Here is a 13,150-nt window from a genome sequence, read left to right on the forward strand (position 1 = left end):
GTGTACACATATTTGGTTGAACGACAAAAAACTTGAACTTGCTCACGATGGCCTGCAATATCTTAAAGTACTGAGCACAAAGCTAAACAGATTACTTCACTAACACATTCTGCAATTACTTCTGGCGTAATTTTATGTAATCTGTGGACAGCCTAACTACCAATCAATGGTGATTCATTGACACAATTATTCCAGCAAATACTGGACAATGACAGATGAAGCAGTCACGTTTTGATTCCTGGGGTTATACCTTCATTCTGTTCTCACAAACAAACACAAAACTGTATCAGGGCAAAACAGAAAAGGTAAGAAACACAAACAGCATCTTGGTGAGTGAACATTTCAGGTTTCTGTTCTGATGTAGGATCACTTTGTCTCAAGCATTAAATTCATTTCTCTCTAGAGACGCTGCCTGACTTGCTGAGAATTTCCAGCATTTCGTTTTGGATGCAGGATTTTTCTTTTGGCTCTATCCATAATAGGTAGGTGACACAGTGATGATGTGATCCCTCTTCACCAGCTCAGTGTAGCAGCCACATCTTCTTACAATTTAACAAAACCAAACCTGCTGTCCAGTTTAGATTGTCCCGAAGTACTCTCTTTGGAACTTCGCAAAATCGTTCTCTGAGAATATGCTTGTTTCTTCTTTTTTCTTCACATTCTTTTCCTTTGGACGATCCTTTGCTTTCCTTCCTCGATTGTATGTCTCCACCTATGGTAACAAAAGGTCCTCAGCATTATAATTTTGCACAGAGATATTACTGACATTAACACTTTCTGCCAGCTGGGACGGCGGACAGAAACAACAACAGAATTATATTTTGCTACCACCATGCACAGAATTTCTGAACTGTATCGGCAAAGGAAATTTCAAACATAAGGAATGTGGATCAGCCCTACTCCTTACTACTTATTCACTGGTCTTGGAGAGGGTGCAGAATTTAATGAAAAAGTAATCCATGTCCTTTTCCTGTTGCTCCATTTGGCACAGGAATGCATATGACTCAGAAGTTTTATATATATAGAAATAACTCACTAGTATGCATGAAACACATGCATAAGCTTCTTAAACTTGAGGAACTGCCAAGGGCCTTGCATGGTAGAGCGTGATCAAACACTGAGCTAGCGAGACTGGGCTGTGAATACTGCAACTGTGCACTGACATTCTGTGTGGAGTCAGATCACAATGCTGCATCTTGAGCCCTGAGGAGCAGATGAAAACGATAAGTTGCTGAACTTACGTCAAGCATTACAATCTGAGGACTCCATGTGGCATGAGTGAGGTGCAGTCACCGTTGTAATGTCACATTAGTTAAGAAAGTTCTCAAACAGCAGTGTAACAATGCTCAAATTATGTGTTTAGCTGAATTTCAGTTTGATGTAAAAATATCCATGATGCAAGAAGAATTGCCTTACTCTATGCCAAAGAATAATGTTTTAATATATCAAAATAAACTTTATTCATATTTTTTAAAATTCTACCAGAATAAACAAGTATGCTTTCAGTACTGTTCTATTACATTTCTACATACCAATAGCACTGTTGCCCCCTGGGGCGGTACACTATTACAATAATCAACTCTTCACCCACCCGGTCCTGCCCTGTGCAGCAGTGGAAGAACCTTTCACTGTGGTCCTTCCCCAGCGAGCTTATACGGTAGCTGCACCAAACTTCAGTGCATCCCTCAGCACGTACTCCAATCACAGGGTACACGAGGAGGGTCAAGGTTTTAACCCCAATGGAAAGACGGCACTTTCTTTGTGATGTAGTCAAGTGTCTGGAATGGGATTTCAACTAACAAACCTGGGACACAGTGGGCAGAGGCTGAACCTAGTTCTACCTTGATTCTCTCAACCTGCACTGATGATGTGGGTCCCTATTGTGGAAAGGGGAGAGGGGAATCATGGTTGGAAAAAGGGGGAAGAAGTGGGAAGCACCAGAGAGGCATTCTGTAATGATCAATAAACAAATCAATTGACCTTGCCTGTTGTTTCAGGGCTATGTATGTCTGCACCACTCCTGGCAGTGCTACTCCCACAGCACCCCACCCTCGCCATTCCCAACATCCTTTGCTCCTGTCAGATATACAAACTGACTCTCTACTCCATGTTGACAAATACAGAACCGTGCTAAAGTTTTAGGCACCCTAGCTATATGTATATGTGCCTAGGACTTTTGCACAGTACTGTATAACTTATATTATTTAAGTTTACATAACTTAAGCTTGAAATGTGCTATACTACAGCTGCAAGGCATGGAACTTATACCCCGCGTTTCATTAAGACATTATGATTTCAGTCCTTTTTTCTGTTTTATGTAACAGAGATTCAATTTGCAATAGCCTACTAACAAGTTCGGGGTTTCGTTTCCCTTCTGTTCAAGAAAGATACATTCCACATACACACCTTCTCAGTGACACTGCTCTCGGTCAGGAATTGGGAACCAAGCATGTACTGGAGGTTTGCCTCTGTATGGTCAGCTGCTCTGGTTTTCCTGTATTCCTCTGTGAAGGCAAACAAGACTCATTAGCTCTGAAATCAGGAACAAGCACCAGGGACTGTACCCCTGCCCACATCTTTTCTCTAGTGGGGTCTCTTTTGAAGAGGTCCTTTGGATCCTGAAGGAGCTGGTAAATTTGGGAACACAAGATGTTGGAAATCGAGAGCAACACACACACAAATGTTGGAGGAACTCAGCAGCCCCTATGGAGAGGAATAGCCGCTGCTTTGGGCCTAGATGTTCCATCACTCCTGCTGTGTTCCTCCAGCTTCTTGTGTGAGACAGGACGGAAATCAAGATCAGACGGTAGAAAAATGTTTACTAATTTACAAGGCTGCGGGTGAAAGAGAGAATTTATTTTACATTTATTTTCCCTTCCCGCCCACGCCACCCAATTACGCCCATGTAAGCAATTAACCTACTAAACCATACATCTTTGGAATGCGGGAGGAAACTGGAGCACCCGAGGGAAACTAATGCAGTCACGGGGAGAATGTACAACCTCCTTACAATCAGCAGTGGGACTGGTGCTGTGATAGTGTTGTGCCTCTGTGCCACCCCGATCAAAGACCCCACCCCACCCGGGACATTTTCTCTTCGCCCCTCTCACACCAGGCAAAAGCCTGAAAGCATGTACCACCAGGCTGAAGGAGGGTTTCTACTCCACTGTTATAAGATTTCAAATAGTCCAATGATAAGATGAACTCCTGACTCACACTCTGCTTCGTTATAACCTTGCATCTCATTGTTTACAGGTGCTGCACTCTCTCCATAGCTGTTACATTTTATTCTGCATTGTCTTACCTTGCTCTACCTCAGTGCACTGTGTAATCATCTGAACAGGATGCAAGACCAGCATTTCACTGTACCTTGGTACATGAATCAAAGCCAGTACCACTCAAACTGCCCCGTGATGGTGTTTCTGTCTCACTCAGACTCATTCTCACACCGTCCAACTGGATCTGACCCTGTTATTCATGGAACTTTATACAAAACCAACTGCTCAGAGACTCGGTGGGTCAGATAGCATCTCAGGATGCAAAGGGATAGTCGACATTTCAGGTTAAGACCCAGCTTCGGTAACAGCTAGTGTAACGACATTACAGCGCCAGCAACCCAGGTTCAGCTTCCGCCGCTGCCTGTATGTTCTCCCTGTGACTGCATGGGTATTTGTGTTTAATCCTTTCCATGCCTTGTATGTTCCTGTATGTATGTTGTATGTCCCGCTGCCTGTATGTTCTCCCTGTGACTGCATGGGTATTTGTGTTTAATCCTTTCCATGCTTTGTATGTTCCTGTATGTATGTTGTATGTCCCGCTGCCTGTATGTTCTCCCTGTGACTGCATGGGTATTTGTGTTTAATCCTTTCCATGCCTTGTATGTTCCTGTATGTATGTTGTATGTCCCGCTGCCTGTATGTTCTCCCTGTGACTGCATGGGTATTTGTGTTTAATCCTTTCCATGCCTTGTATGTTCCTGTATGTATGTTGTATGTTCCGCTGCCTGTATGTTCTCCCTGTGACTGCATGGGTATTTGTGTTTAATCCTTTCCATGCCTTGTATGTTCCTGTATGTATGTTGTATGTCCCGCTGCCTGTATGTTCTCCCTGTGACTGCATGGGTATTTGTGTTTAATCCTTTCCATGCCTTGTATGTTCCTGTATGTATGTTGTATGTCCCGCTGCCTGTATGTTCTCCCTGTGACTGCATGGGTATTTGTGTTTAATCCTTTCCATGCCTTGTATGTTCCTGTATGTATGTTGTATGTTCCGCTGCCTGTATGTTCTCCCTGTGACTGCATGGGTATTTGTGTTTAATCCTTTCCAAGCCTTGTATGTTCCTGTATGTATGTTGTATGTCCCGCTGCCTGTATGTTCTCCCTGTGACTGCATGGGTATTTGTGTTTATTCCTTTCCATGCCTTGTATGTTCCTGTATGTATGTTGTATGTCCCGCTGCCTGTATGTTCTCCCTGTGACTGCATGGGTATTTGTGTTTATTCCTTTCCATGCCTTGTATGTTCCTGTATGTATGTTGTATGTCCCGCTGCCTGTATGTTCTCCCTGTGACTGCATGGGTATTTGTGTTTATTCCTTTCCACGCCTTGTAGTGCATCAGGCAGCAACCCTACCGTTTCTTTAAGCATTTCTCTGTTTGCTACGAGGCCGAGTTGTTAGCTCGACGCTCAACCCAGCATGGATGGAAAGCGTGCAAGGAGCCGGCCGGATTCAAAGCACGGGTCACTTGCTTCAAAGTCCTGTGCTGATGCCACTACACCATGCCTAGCATACCACATGACATAGATACTTCACTGATCCCAAAGGGAATTACTGTCACACTAGCATTACAAGTGCAGATATAAATATGAGAAGAGAAATAGAGAGAATTTTAAAATATATATTTAAAAATTTTTTAAAAGTTACCTCAGTCTAACAGGAGGGGATCATCTCTCCCCCAGCTATAGGCTGACTCATTATACAGCTTAATGGTAAGAATGGCCTTACACAGTGCTCACAGTTGTCTCAAGTCTATTACTGAAAGTGCTCCTCTGTTCAGCCAAGGTGGCATGCAGAGGGTAAGAAACATTGTCCAGAATTGCCAGGATTTTCTGGAGGGTCGTTGTGTCCAGTTTGATTCCTATAACTGAGCCAGTCTTTCTAATCAGTTTACTGAGCCTGTTGGCATCACCCATGTCAATGCCTTTGCCACAGCACACTGCTGCTTAGAAGATTGTACTGGCAACAACAGACTGGAAGAACATGTGAAGGAGAGGCCTGAATACTCAGGAAGTAGAGGTGACTCTGGCCCTTCTTGTACACAGCCTCTGTGTTGGTGCTCCACTCAAGTCTGTTATCTAGGTGCACCCCCAGGTACCTGTAGATCCTCACCACATCCACGTTCTCAACATCAATAGTAGAAGGGAGCAGTGCCAGGCTTAGTCTTCCTAAACTCCATCACCACCTCCTTTGTCTTATCACTAGAGTGTCTCTGAACAAAAATAGGCTGACTGCTTTAGTGAGGCAGAAAGAAATAAGGTCAGAGTTAATAGACTGTTTCTGTAGAGCTTTGCACTGTGTGAAGCACTGGCTCCTTATTTAGAACAAAACTTTGCAGCTGCCGGTTACCTGGTACCGAATCTGTATGAGACTTGAGAAGAGCATTGGCACATGCTTCCTGTTATCTGGAACAGAAACCTGCCGGCAGCAATAGGGCTGGGCAGGTTACTACAGTGCAAGAGCAAACAGCACACCTGCTGAGTAGCTGCACGTCAGCTCTGTAACTTATCCTCTCCCTGAGTAGTCCAGGGTGTTATCACGGGACTGAGCCAATTCCAAACTCCTGGGCGTCACTTCAACCCAACACATTGATCGGAATATTATACCATCTGTTTGTATTGAAGTGTGATGGCATTTTTTTTTTGTTGACGGAACATGCCATAGTGTTGGGAGAGAATTCCAAAGAACACTGCCTGGGACAGAACGTTTCAGTCACGGGGAGAGGATGGGCCTGTTTTCGCTGGAGTGGAGCAGGTTAAGAGGGCGGCACAGTAACGCAGTGGTTAGCACAACGCTTTACAATACCAGTGACCCCGGTTCATTTCCTGCTGCTGTGTCAGGAACACACACAAAATCCTGGAGGAACTTGTAGGCCAGGCAGCGTCTGTGGAGAAGAGTAAAAGTCGACGTTTCGGGCTGAGACCCCTTCATCATGAGTAGACTGTTCACTATCAACATCTAGACAATGCACAGAAGTGACTAGGAAGGCCAAAAGAATGCTGGGCAGTATAAAGCACTCAGCAGAGTTTAAGTCTAGAAACATTCTCCTTAAACTGTGCTTGTGAGGCCACACCTTGAGCATTGTGTACAATTTTGGTCTCCATATTGTGTGAGGGACAAAAAAGCGGCATCCATCATTAAGGACCCTCATCTCATTGCTATCATCAGGGAGGGGGTACAAAAGCCTGAAGACACATAATCAGTGTTTCCTGAACAGCTTCTTCCCCTCCACCATCCGACTTCTGAATGAACAATGAACCCAAGAACACTACCTCAGAATTTTCTCCCTCTTTTTGCACTACTTATTTAATTTTCCTTTTTTTTATATATATATCTAATTTATAGTTTTTAATATTATGTATTGAACTGTACTGCTGCCATAAATGTGCCAGTGATATTAAACCTGACTCTGATTATGGGGTAGACTGCAGGATTCTTGTCCCATTATCAGAGGCAGAATAAAACTAAATCGGCTGGGTGCTGGAAAATGGGATGAATACAGATGGGTGCCCACTGGTTGACATGAACGTGATGGGCCAAATGGCCTGTTTCCCTGCTGTGACTCCAGTCCCAAAGTACCCAGGGTGAGTTGCCTGTAAGTGGCACTTACGAGACCCTCAAGTGGGGTGGGAGAGGGGTCACATACAGCCCGGACTGGGAAAGGATGTCCTCTTTTGAAGGACGTTAGTGAACTACCTTGGATTTTACAATCCAATTGTAGTTATAATCATCTTGTCTAAAATGAGTTGTTGTTTTACCCTGTACTACTTTTGGGAAGTTTCTGAAGGTTGTCATAGCCAGGGTAATAATGGGGATAAGCTCCCATTATATATTAAATGCTCCCAATGGCGTGCGTCTCACAAAGCCTCTGACAACCAAGCCCAGCCTTCGCGTGTGGCTCAGCTACTAAGCCTGGCGGAACCACTTCTACTGAGAGGAGAAGGGGCAAAGGTGACTCTGACAGGAAATGATAAAGTGGTGTAAATGGGTGGAGGTGTTGCTTTGGGAAAGTAACTTTTTTTGAGTACGGTGGTCCTGGTGTGGATGTTATGTAGCCTCCTCCCTGATGGGACAAACAGTCCATGAGCAGGGTGGGTGGGACCCTTCATGAAAAGTCCCTTTTCAGGCACCTTTCTCTGTATATGTCTTTGATGGCAGGTAGGCTGATGCTGGTAATTGGGTGGGCAATTTTAATGTGCTCAAAAACTTAGTCAATCCAAAGGCCATTGGTACTGGAAAATAACCCAAGCCATAAATAGGACAAGGAACACTACAACACAGTACAGGCCCTTCAGGCCACAATGCTGTGCTAACCTTTTAACCATCCCTCCTCCATATCTCTCCATTTTTCTATCGTCCATGTGGCTCAAAGACCTCTTAAATGCCCCTAATGTATCTTCCTCTAACACCACCCCCGGCAGCGTGTTCCACACACCCACCACTCTCTGTGTAAAATACTTACTTTCCTCCAATCACCTTAAAATTATGAAAATTAGTCCTCGTGGCTATTTTGTGGCCATTCCATCAAGGAAGCATTCTAGCATAGGGGCAATGTATCCAAATGCAAACAAAACAGGGTGGAAAGCCCTTGTATCACTTGTACAGCCAGACTCTTAGAGCTATGAAATTTCTTTGCACAGAGCAATGCAGGGATTCAGGAACATCAACCTATCACTTACCCAGTGCTGATTTGACTATCTTCCCTTTGACGGTAGCCTTGTTCTTTTCCCGTTGCCTGCGAATCCTCTCCAATTCCTTCCTTCTCCCCTTCTTGCTTGTATTGAGCAAACGGCCAGATTCTGACGAGTGTCCTCGATTCGTCTTCTTACCTTGCCCTTGAAATGAAGCACGAGGAGGAGGGGTGGGTCACTACTGTCTTGTCCAAAAGGAGAGGGTCCAGAGGATCTTTATGAGAATGATCCCAGGTATGTATGAGGATTGTTTGATGGCTCCGGGCTTCTACTTGCTGGAGTTTAGAAGAATAAGGGTGAATTCATTGAAAGGTCAAGATAGAGTGGACCCACAGAGGATGTTTCCAATAATGGGAGGGTCTAGGACCAGAGGAATGGAGATGAGGAGGAATTTCTTCAATCTGTGGAATTCATTTCTACATTTGATTGTGGAGGCCAAGTCATTGAATGTATTCAAATTTTAACAGATTGAACAAAGGCTGATTCTGAGGAACTGAAAATAGATCTTGGATACAATGTAGAACAACAAAGGAAAGCATCAAAATAGTTCAACAGAGTCCAGAAAAAAATCATAATTTGCTAGTTAGAAAGCACAAAGACCATCTGTGAATGATTAAAGGCACTAAATATGCAGAGAACAGTATAGCTTGGTACAAAACTGAATACAGTATAAAAGGTATAGTGGTGACGTGTTTATATGCAGCAGCCTCTCGGGTGCCAATGTAAAGCTATTTTAGTCTTTTTTTATGATCGCAAGACAATGCTGGACATTAAGAACTTCAGGTACCCATCAGCGAGCTGCTCACTGGTGGAGGAGCTGGACTTGGTGCGGACTGTGTTACTGCCTGCTGCAGGAAGGTATTTGAGTTAGTGCCAGAAGCTGGTATGCAATCTAACAGCCAGTGATCATCTTGGATGTTTTTCTTGCGATCCTGGTGGAGACTGGTGATGCAAAATGCTGCAAGTCTGTTTCCCTTGCTTATTGCAAGACAGACGGGGCGGAGGGAGGGGTGCTGTGCAGAGTAGGCCTTAAGCTGCAGGCTTGCCCCGCCCGTCAGTGCTGCCCTCCAGTGTTCGATCAGTGGAACGACAAGCTGGATCAGGTATTCATTTCCCTGCAGACTACTGAGAACAGCCAGGTATCATCAATTTACAGGATGTGGAAATCAGGTAATTGGGCCATTATATATGTATATTTTGTGTGATGTATGCTTACTTGCTATCTTACACATGCTATATGTGCTTTGTGTTGCATATGTTTGTGTTCACCCTGTACACATCAGACTTCCAATATAACTCGGAGTCCTGCCATGTGCAGAAGTTCGCTGATGACACGGCCATAGTGGGGTGTGTCAGGAATGGACAGGAGGAGGAGTATAGGAAACGGATACAGGACTTTGTGATATGGTGCAACTCAAACTACCTGCGTCTCAATATCACCAAGACCAAGGAAATGGTGGTGGACTTTAGGAGATCTAGGCCCCATATGGAGCCAGTGATCATTAATGGAGAACGTGTGGAGCAGGTTAAGACCTACAAGTATCTGGGAGTACAGTTAGACGAGAAGCTTGACTGGACTGCCAACACAGATGCCTTGTGCAGGAAGGCACAGAGTCGAATGTACTTCCTAAGAAGGTTGGCGTCATTCAATGTCTGTAGTGAGATACTGAAGATGTTCTATAGGTCAGTTGTGGAGAGCGCCCTCTTCTTTGTGGTGGCGTGTTGGGGAGGAAGCATTAAGAAGAGGGACGCCTCACGTCTTAATAAGCTGGTAAGGAAGGCGGGCTCTGTCGTGGGCAAAGTACTGGAGAGTTTAACATCGGTAGCTGAGCGAAGGGCGCTGAGTAGGCTACGGTCAATTATGGATAACTCTGAACATCCTCTACATAGCACCATCCAGAGACAGAGAAGCAGTTTCAGTGACAGGTTACTATCGATGCAATGCTCCTCAGACAGGATGAAGAGGTCAATACTCCCCAATGCCATTAGGCTTTACAATTCTACCGCCAGAACTTAAGAACTTTTTTAAAGCTATTATTAATGCTTTTTGAGACGGTGATTTAGATGCATATCATATTTTTTTACTGAGTTAAGTATTGTATGTAATTAGTTTTGCTACAACAAGTGTATGGGACATTGGAAAAAAAGTTGAATTTCCCCATGGGGATGAATAAAGTATCTATCTATCTATATGACAATTGTACTGTGTTTTGCACCTTGACCCAGAGAAGGCTGTTCTGTTAGGCTGTATCCATATATGGTTGAATTATAAATTTGAACTCAGGTTGACAGTGTTGTTAAGGAGTTGTCTGGTATGTTGGCATTCATCACCCGTGGGATTGAGTTCAAGAGCCGTGTTACAGCTCTTTTTCCTTGTAATCTTTGACCCCTTCTAACCAAGAACCTCCTAACCTCCACTTTGAGTTAGAGTACAGAACATAGAAATCTGCAGCTCATTACAGGCCCTTCGGCCCACAATGTTGTGCTGATCACGTAACACTCTAGAAACTGTCCAGAATTTCCCTAGCGCATAGCCCTCTAAGTTCCATGTACCCTATTGTATCCACTTCCATCACGGCTGCTGGCAGTGTGTTCCACGTACCCACCACTCTTTGTGAAAAACTTACCCTGACATCCCCTCGGTACCTATTTACAATCACCTTAAAAATATGTTACAGCTGTATAAGACCTTGGTCAAACCTTTCCTGGAGTTCTGGTCACCTCACTACAGGAAGGATGTGGATACTATAGAGAGAGTGCACAGGAGACTTAAAAGGATGTTGACTGGATTGGAGGGTGTACCTTATGAGACTAGGATGAGTGAACTTGGCCTTTTCTCCTTGGAGCAACGGAAGATGAGAGGTGACCTGATAAAGGTGTATGATATGACGAGGGGCATTGATCAAGAGGCTTTTTCCCAGGCCTGAAATGGCTAACACACATATTTTTAAGGTGATTGTAAACAGGTACCGAGGGGATGTCAGGGTAAGTTTTTCCACAGAGAGTTATGGGTACGTGGAACACACTGCCAGCAGCCGTGATGGAAGTGGATATAATAGGGTACATGGAACTTAGAGGGCTATGTGCTAGGGAAATTCTAGACAGTTTCTAGAGTAGGTTACGTGATCAGCACAACATTGTGGGCCGAAGGGCCTGTAATGAGCTGCAGATTTCTATGTTCTGTACTCTAGCTCAAAGTGGAGGTTAGGAGGTTCTTGGTTAGAAGGGGTCAAAGATTACAAGGAAAAAGCAGAATTGGGTTGACAAATGATGACATGACAGAGCAGACTCGAAGGGCCGAAAGGCTGAATTATTTTCTCTCTCAACCCCACTGTCTGTAGTAATGAATTCCACAGGTTCACCATTTTCTAAACAAAAATCCTCATTTCTGCTCCTCTAGAACGCATGGGATAATATGAGAGTAGAACTGAACTAGATTGCCTGGGTCTCAAAACAATCAGAGGCCATACTACATCAACGTACTGTTGTAATAAAATATAGTCAGCATCCAAAACAAAGTTTTTTTACTCTACGCCTTCACTTTGGGCAGCCAGACAGTGCTACACAGCGCCCCTCGTGTTCGGAGGCCAGAGTCGGAGCTCTTCTCCACACCATAGAGGGCGCTGCAACACCAACACCCCCTCCACCTCGCGAACGCCCCCCAGCGGTGGGAGACCGATATAGACAAATGCCGCCACCGATGACGAGAGGCCTAGCCGGCAGGGAGATCTCCGATGGCGCACCGCGTCTTGCCGAGGCGCCGGGGTCATGAGCTAGACCTTCTCTGTTACCTCTTACATCCTCGCTCATCAGATCTAGCCCCTTCCTGAGCAGCGCTGCCGACATCGTGCCGCATCCGATCGGAATAGAGCCGCGAACGACCACGCCGAACTGCCCGGGGCCCTCGCTCGGTATCTAGGTGACGAGACGCGCCCAAAATGCGGCTGCTCCCGGCTCCCGCTCCCCTCCCAGCACAGCGCCCCCTGCCGTGGCGGCGGGACAACTGCGCCTTTGTCTGAGAGACACGGGAAATGGCAGAAATACTGTACACGTGGAGCTGTTTTCTGCCTAGATGCAGCCTGACCTGTTGCTTCAGAACGCCTTGTGTTCAAGAGACCTCAGAGGCTGGAATCCAGAGCAACACACAATCTGCAGGTCGGGCAGTACCTACTTTGACAACTCCTGTCCATCGAGGCATAAGTGAGGAGAGGCTCTGGGTCTCTTTTCGCCACAATTCAGAGGACTGAGGGGTGACCTCATTGAAACCTATCAAATGTTGGAAAGCCTCGAAAGAGTGGATGTGGCGAGGATGTTTCCTGTGGTGGGAGAGTCTAAGACCTGAGGACACAGCCTCGGAATAGTGGGGCGTCCTTTTAGAACAGAGATGAGGGGGAATTTCTTTAGCCAAAGAGCGGTGGACTTGTGGAATTCATTGCCACAGGCGGCTGTGGAGACCAGTCTTTATGGATATTTAAGGCAGAGGTTGATAAATTCTTGATTGGTCAGGGCCTGAAGGGATACGGGGAAATTGGGGCTGAGAGGGAAAATGGATCTGCCGTGATGAAGGGCCGAATGGCCTAATTCTGTTCCTATATCTTATGGTCTTATAATTGAGGCCATCTTCAAGGCGGCGTCCATCGATACAGAGCTTGCCATCTGGCTTTGCCATCAGAGAGGAGGAACAGGAGCTTGAACACCAACATTATCGTTTTACACTTGGCCACAGAGTTCTAAGTGGTCTACGAACACTACCTTGTTATTCCTTGCTTTCGCACTATTTACTTATTATTGCGCTGTATTTTATTATCGCATGTACTGAGATGCAGTGGAAAGCTCATCTTGCATGCTGTTCATACAGCACATGGACGGGCCCTTTGGCCTCCAATATTGTGCCAAATCAAACCCCCCCCCCCCGCACTAATCCCTCCTATCTACACAACGTCCATCTCCCCTCATATTAATGTGCCTATCTAAAAGCCTCTTAAAAGCCCTTGATTTATTTGCTCTTTCAGACTTTTCCGGGGCTTCTACCCCACTATTGTAAGACTATTAAATAGATCCCTAGTACAATAAATTGGACTCTTGACCTCACATCCACAAGACAGTGCGAGTGTGTGGAATGAGCTGCCAGTAGAAACGGTGGATGTCGGTTCGTTTGCAACGTTTAAGAGAAGTTTGGGTAAG

At 45.2% G+C, this 13,150-nt stretch overlaps 1 protein-coding gene across 1 annotated transcript; it reads right to left on the reverse strand.

Moving 5' to 3' along the window:
• Positions 1 to 229: 229 nt before the first annotated feature.
• Positions 230 to 11,896, reverse strand: rps19bp1 (ribosomal protein S19 binding protein 1). Its single transcript, XM_073033982.1, has 4 exons — positions 11,758 to 11,896; positions 7,955 to 8,110; positions 2,407 to 2,504; positions 230 to 712 (listed from the first exon to the last, which is right to left on the reverse strand). Exons 1-4 carry the CDS (start codon positions 11,810 to 11,812, stop codon positions 578 to 580), a joined length of 444 nt encoding a protein of 147 aa, XP_072890083.1. The 5' UTR covers positions 11,813 to 11,896; the 3' UTR covers positions 230 to 577.
• Positions 11,897 to 13,150: the final 1,254 nt, after the last annotated feature.

Source organism: Hemitrygon akajei, chromosome 31, assembly GCF_048418815.1.
Source record: "Hemitrygon akajei chromosome 31, sHemAka1.3, whole genome shotgun sequence".
Classification (NCBI taxonomy): Eukaryota; Metazoa; Chordata; class Chondrichthyes; order Myliobatiformes; family Dasyatidae; genus Hemitrygon; species Hemitrygon akajei.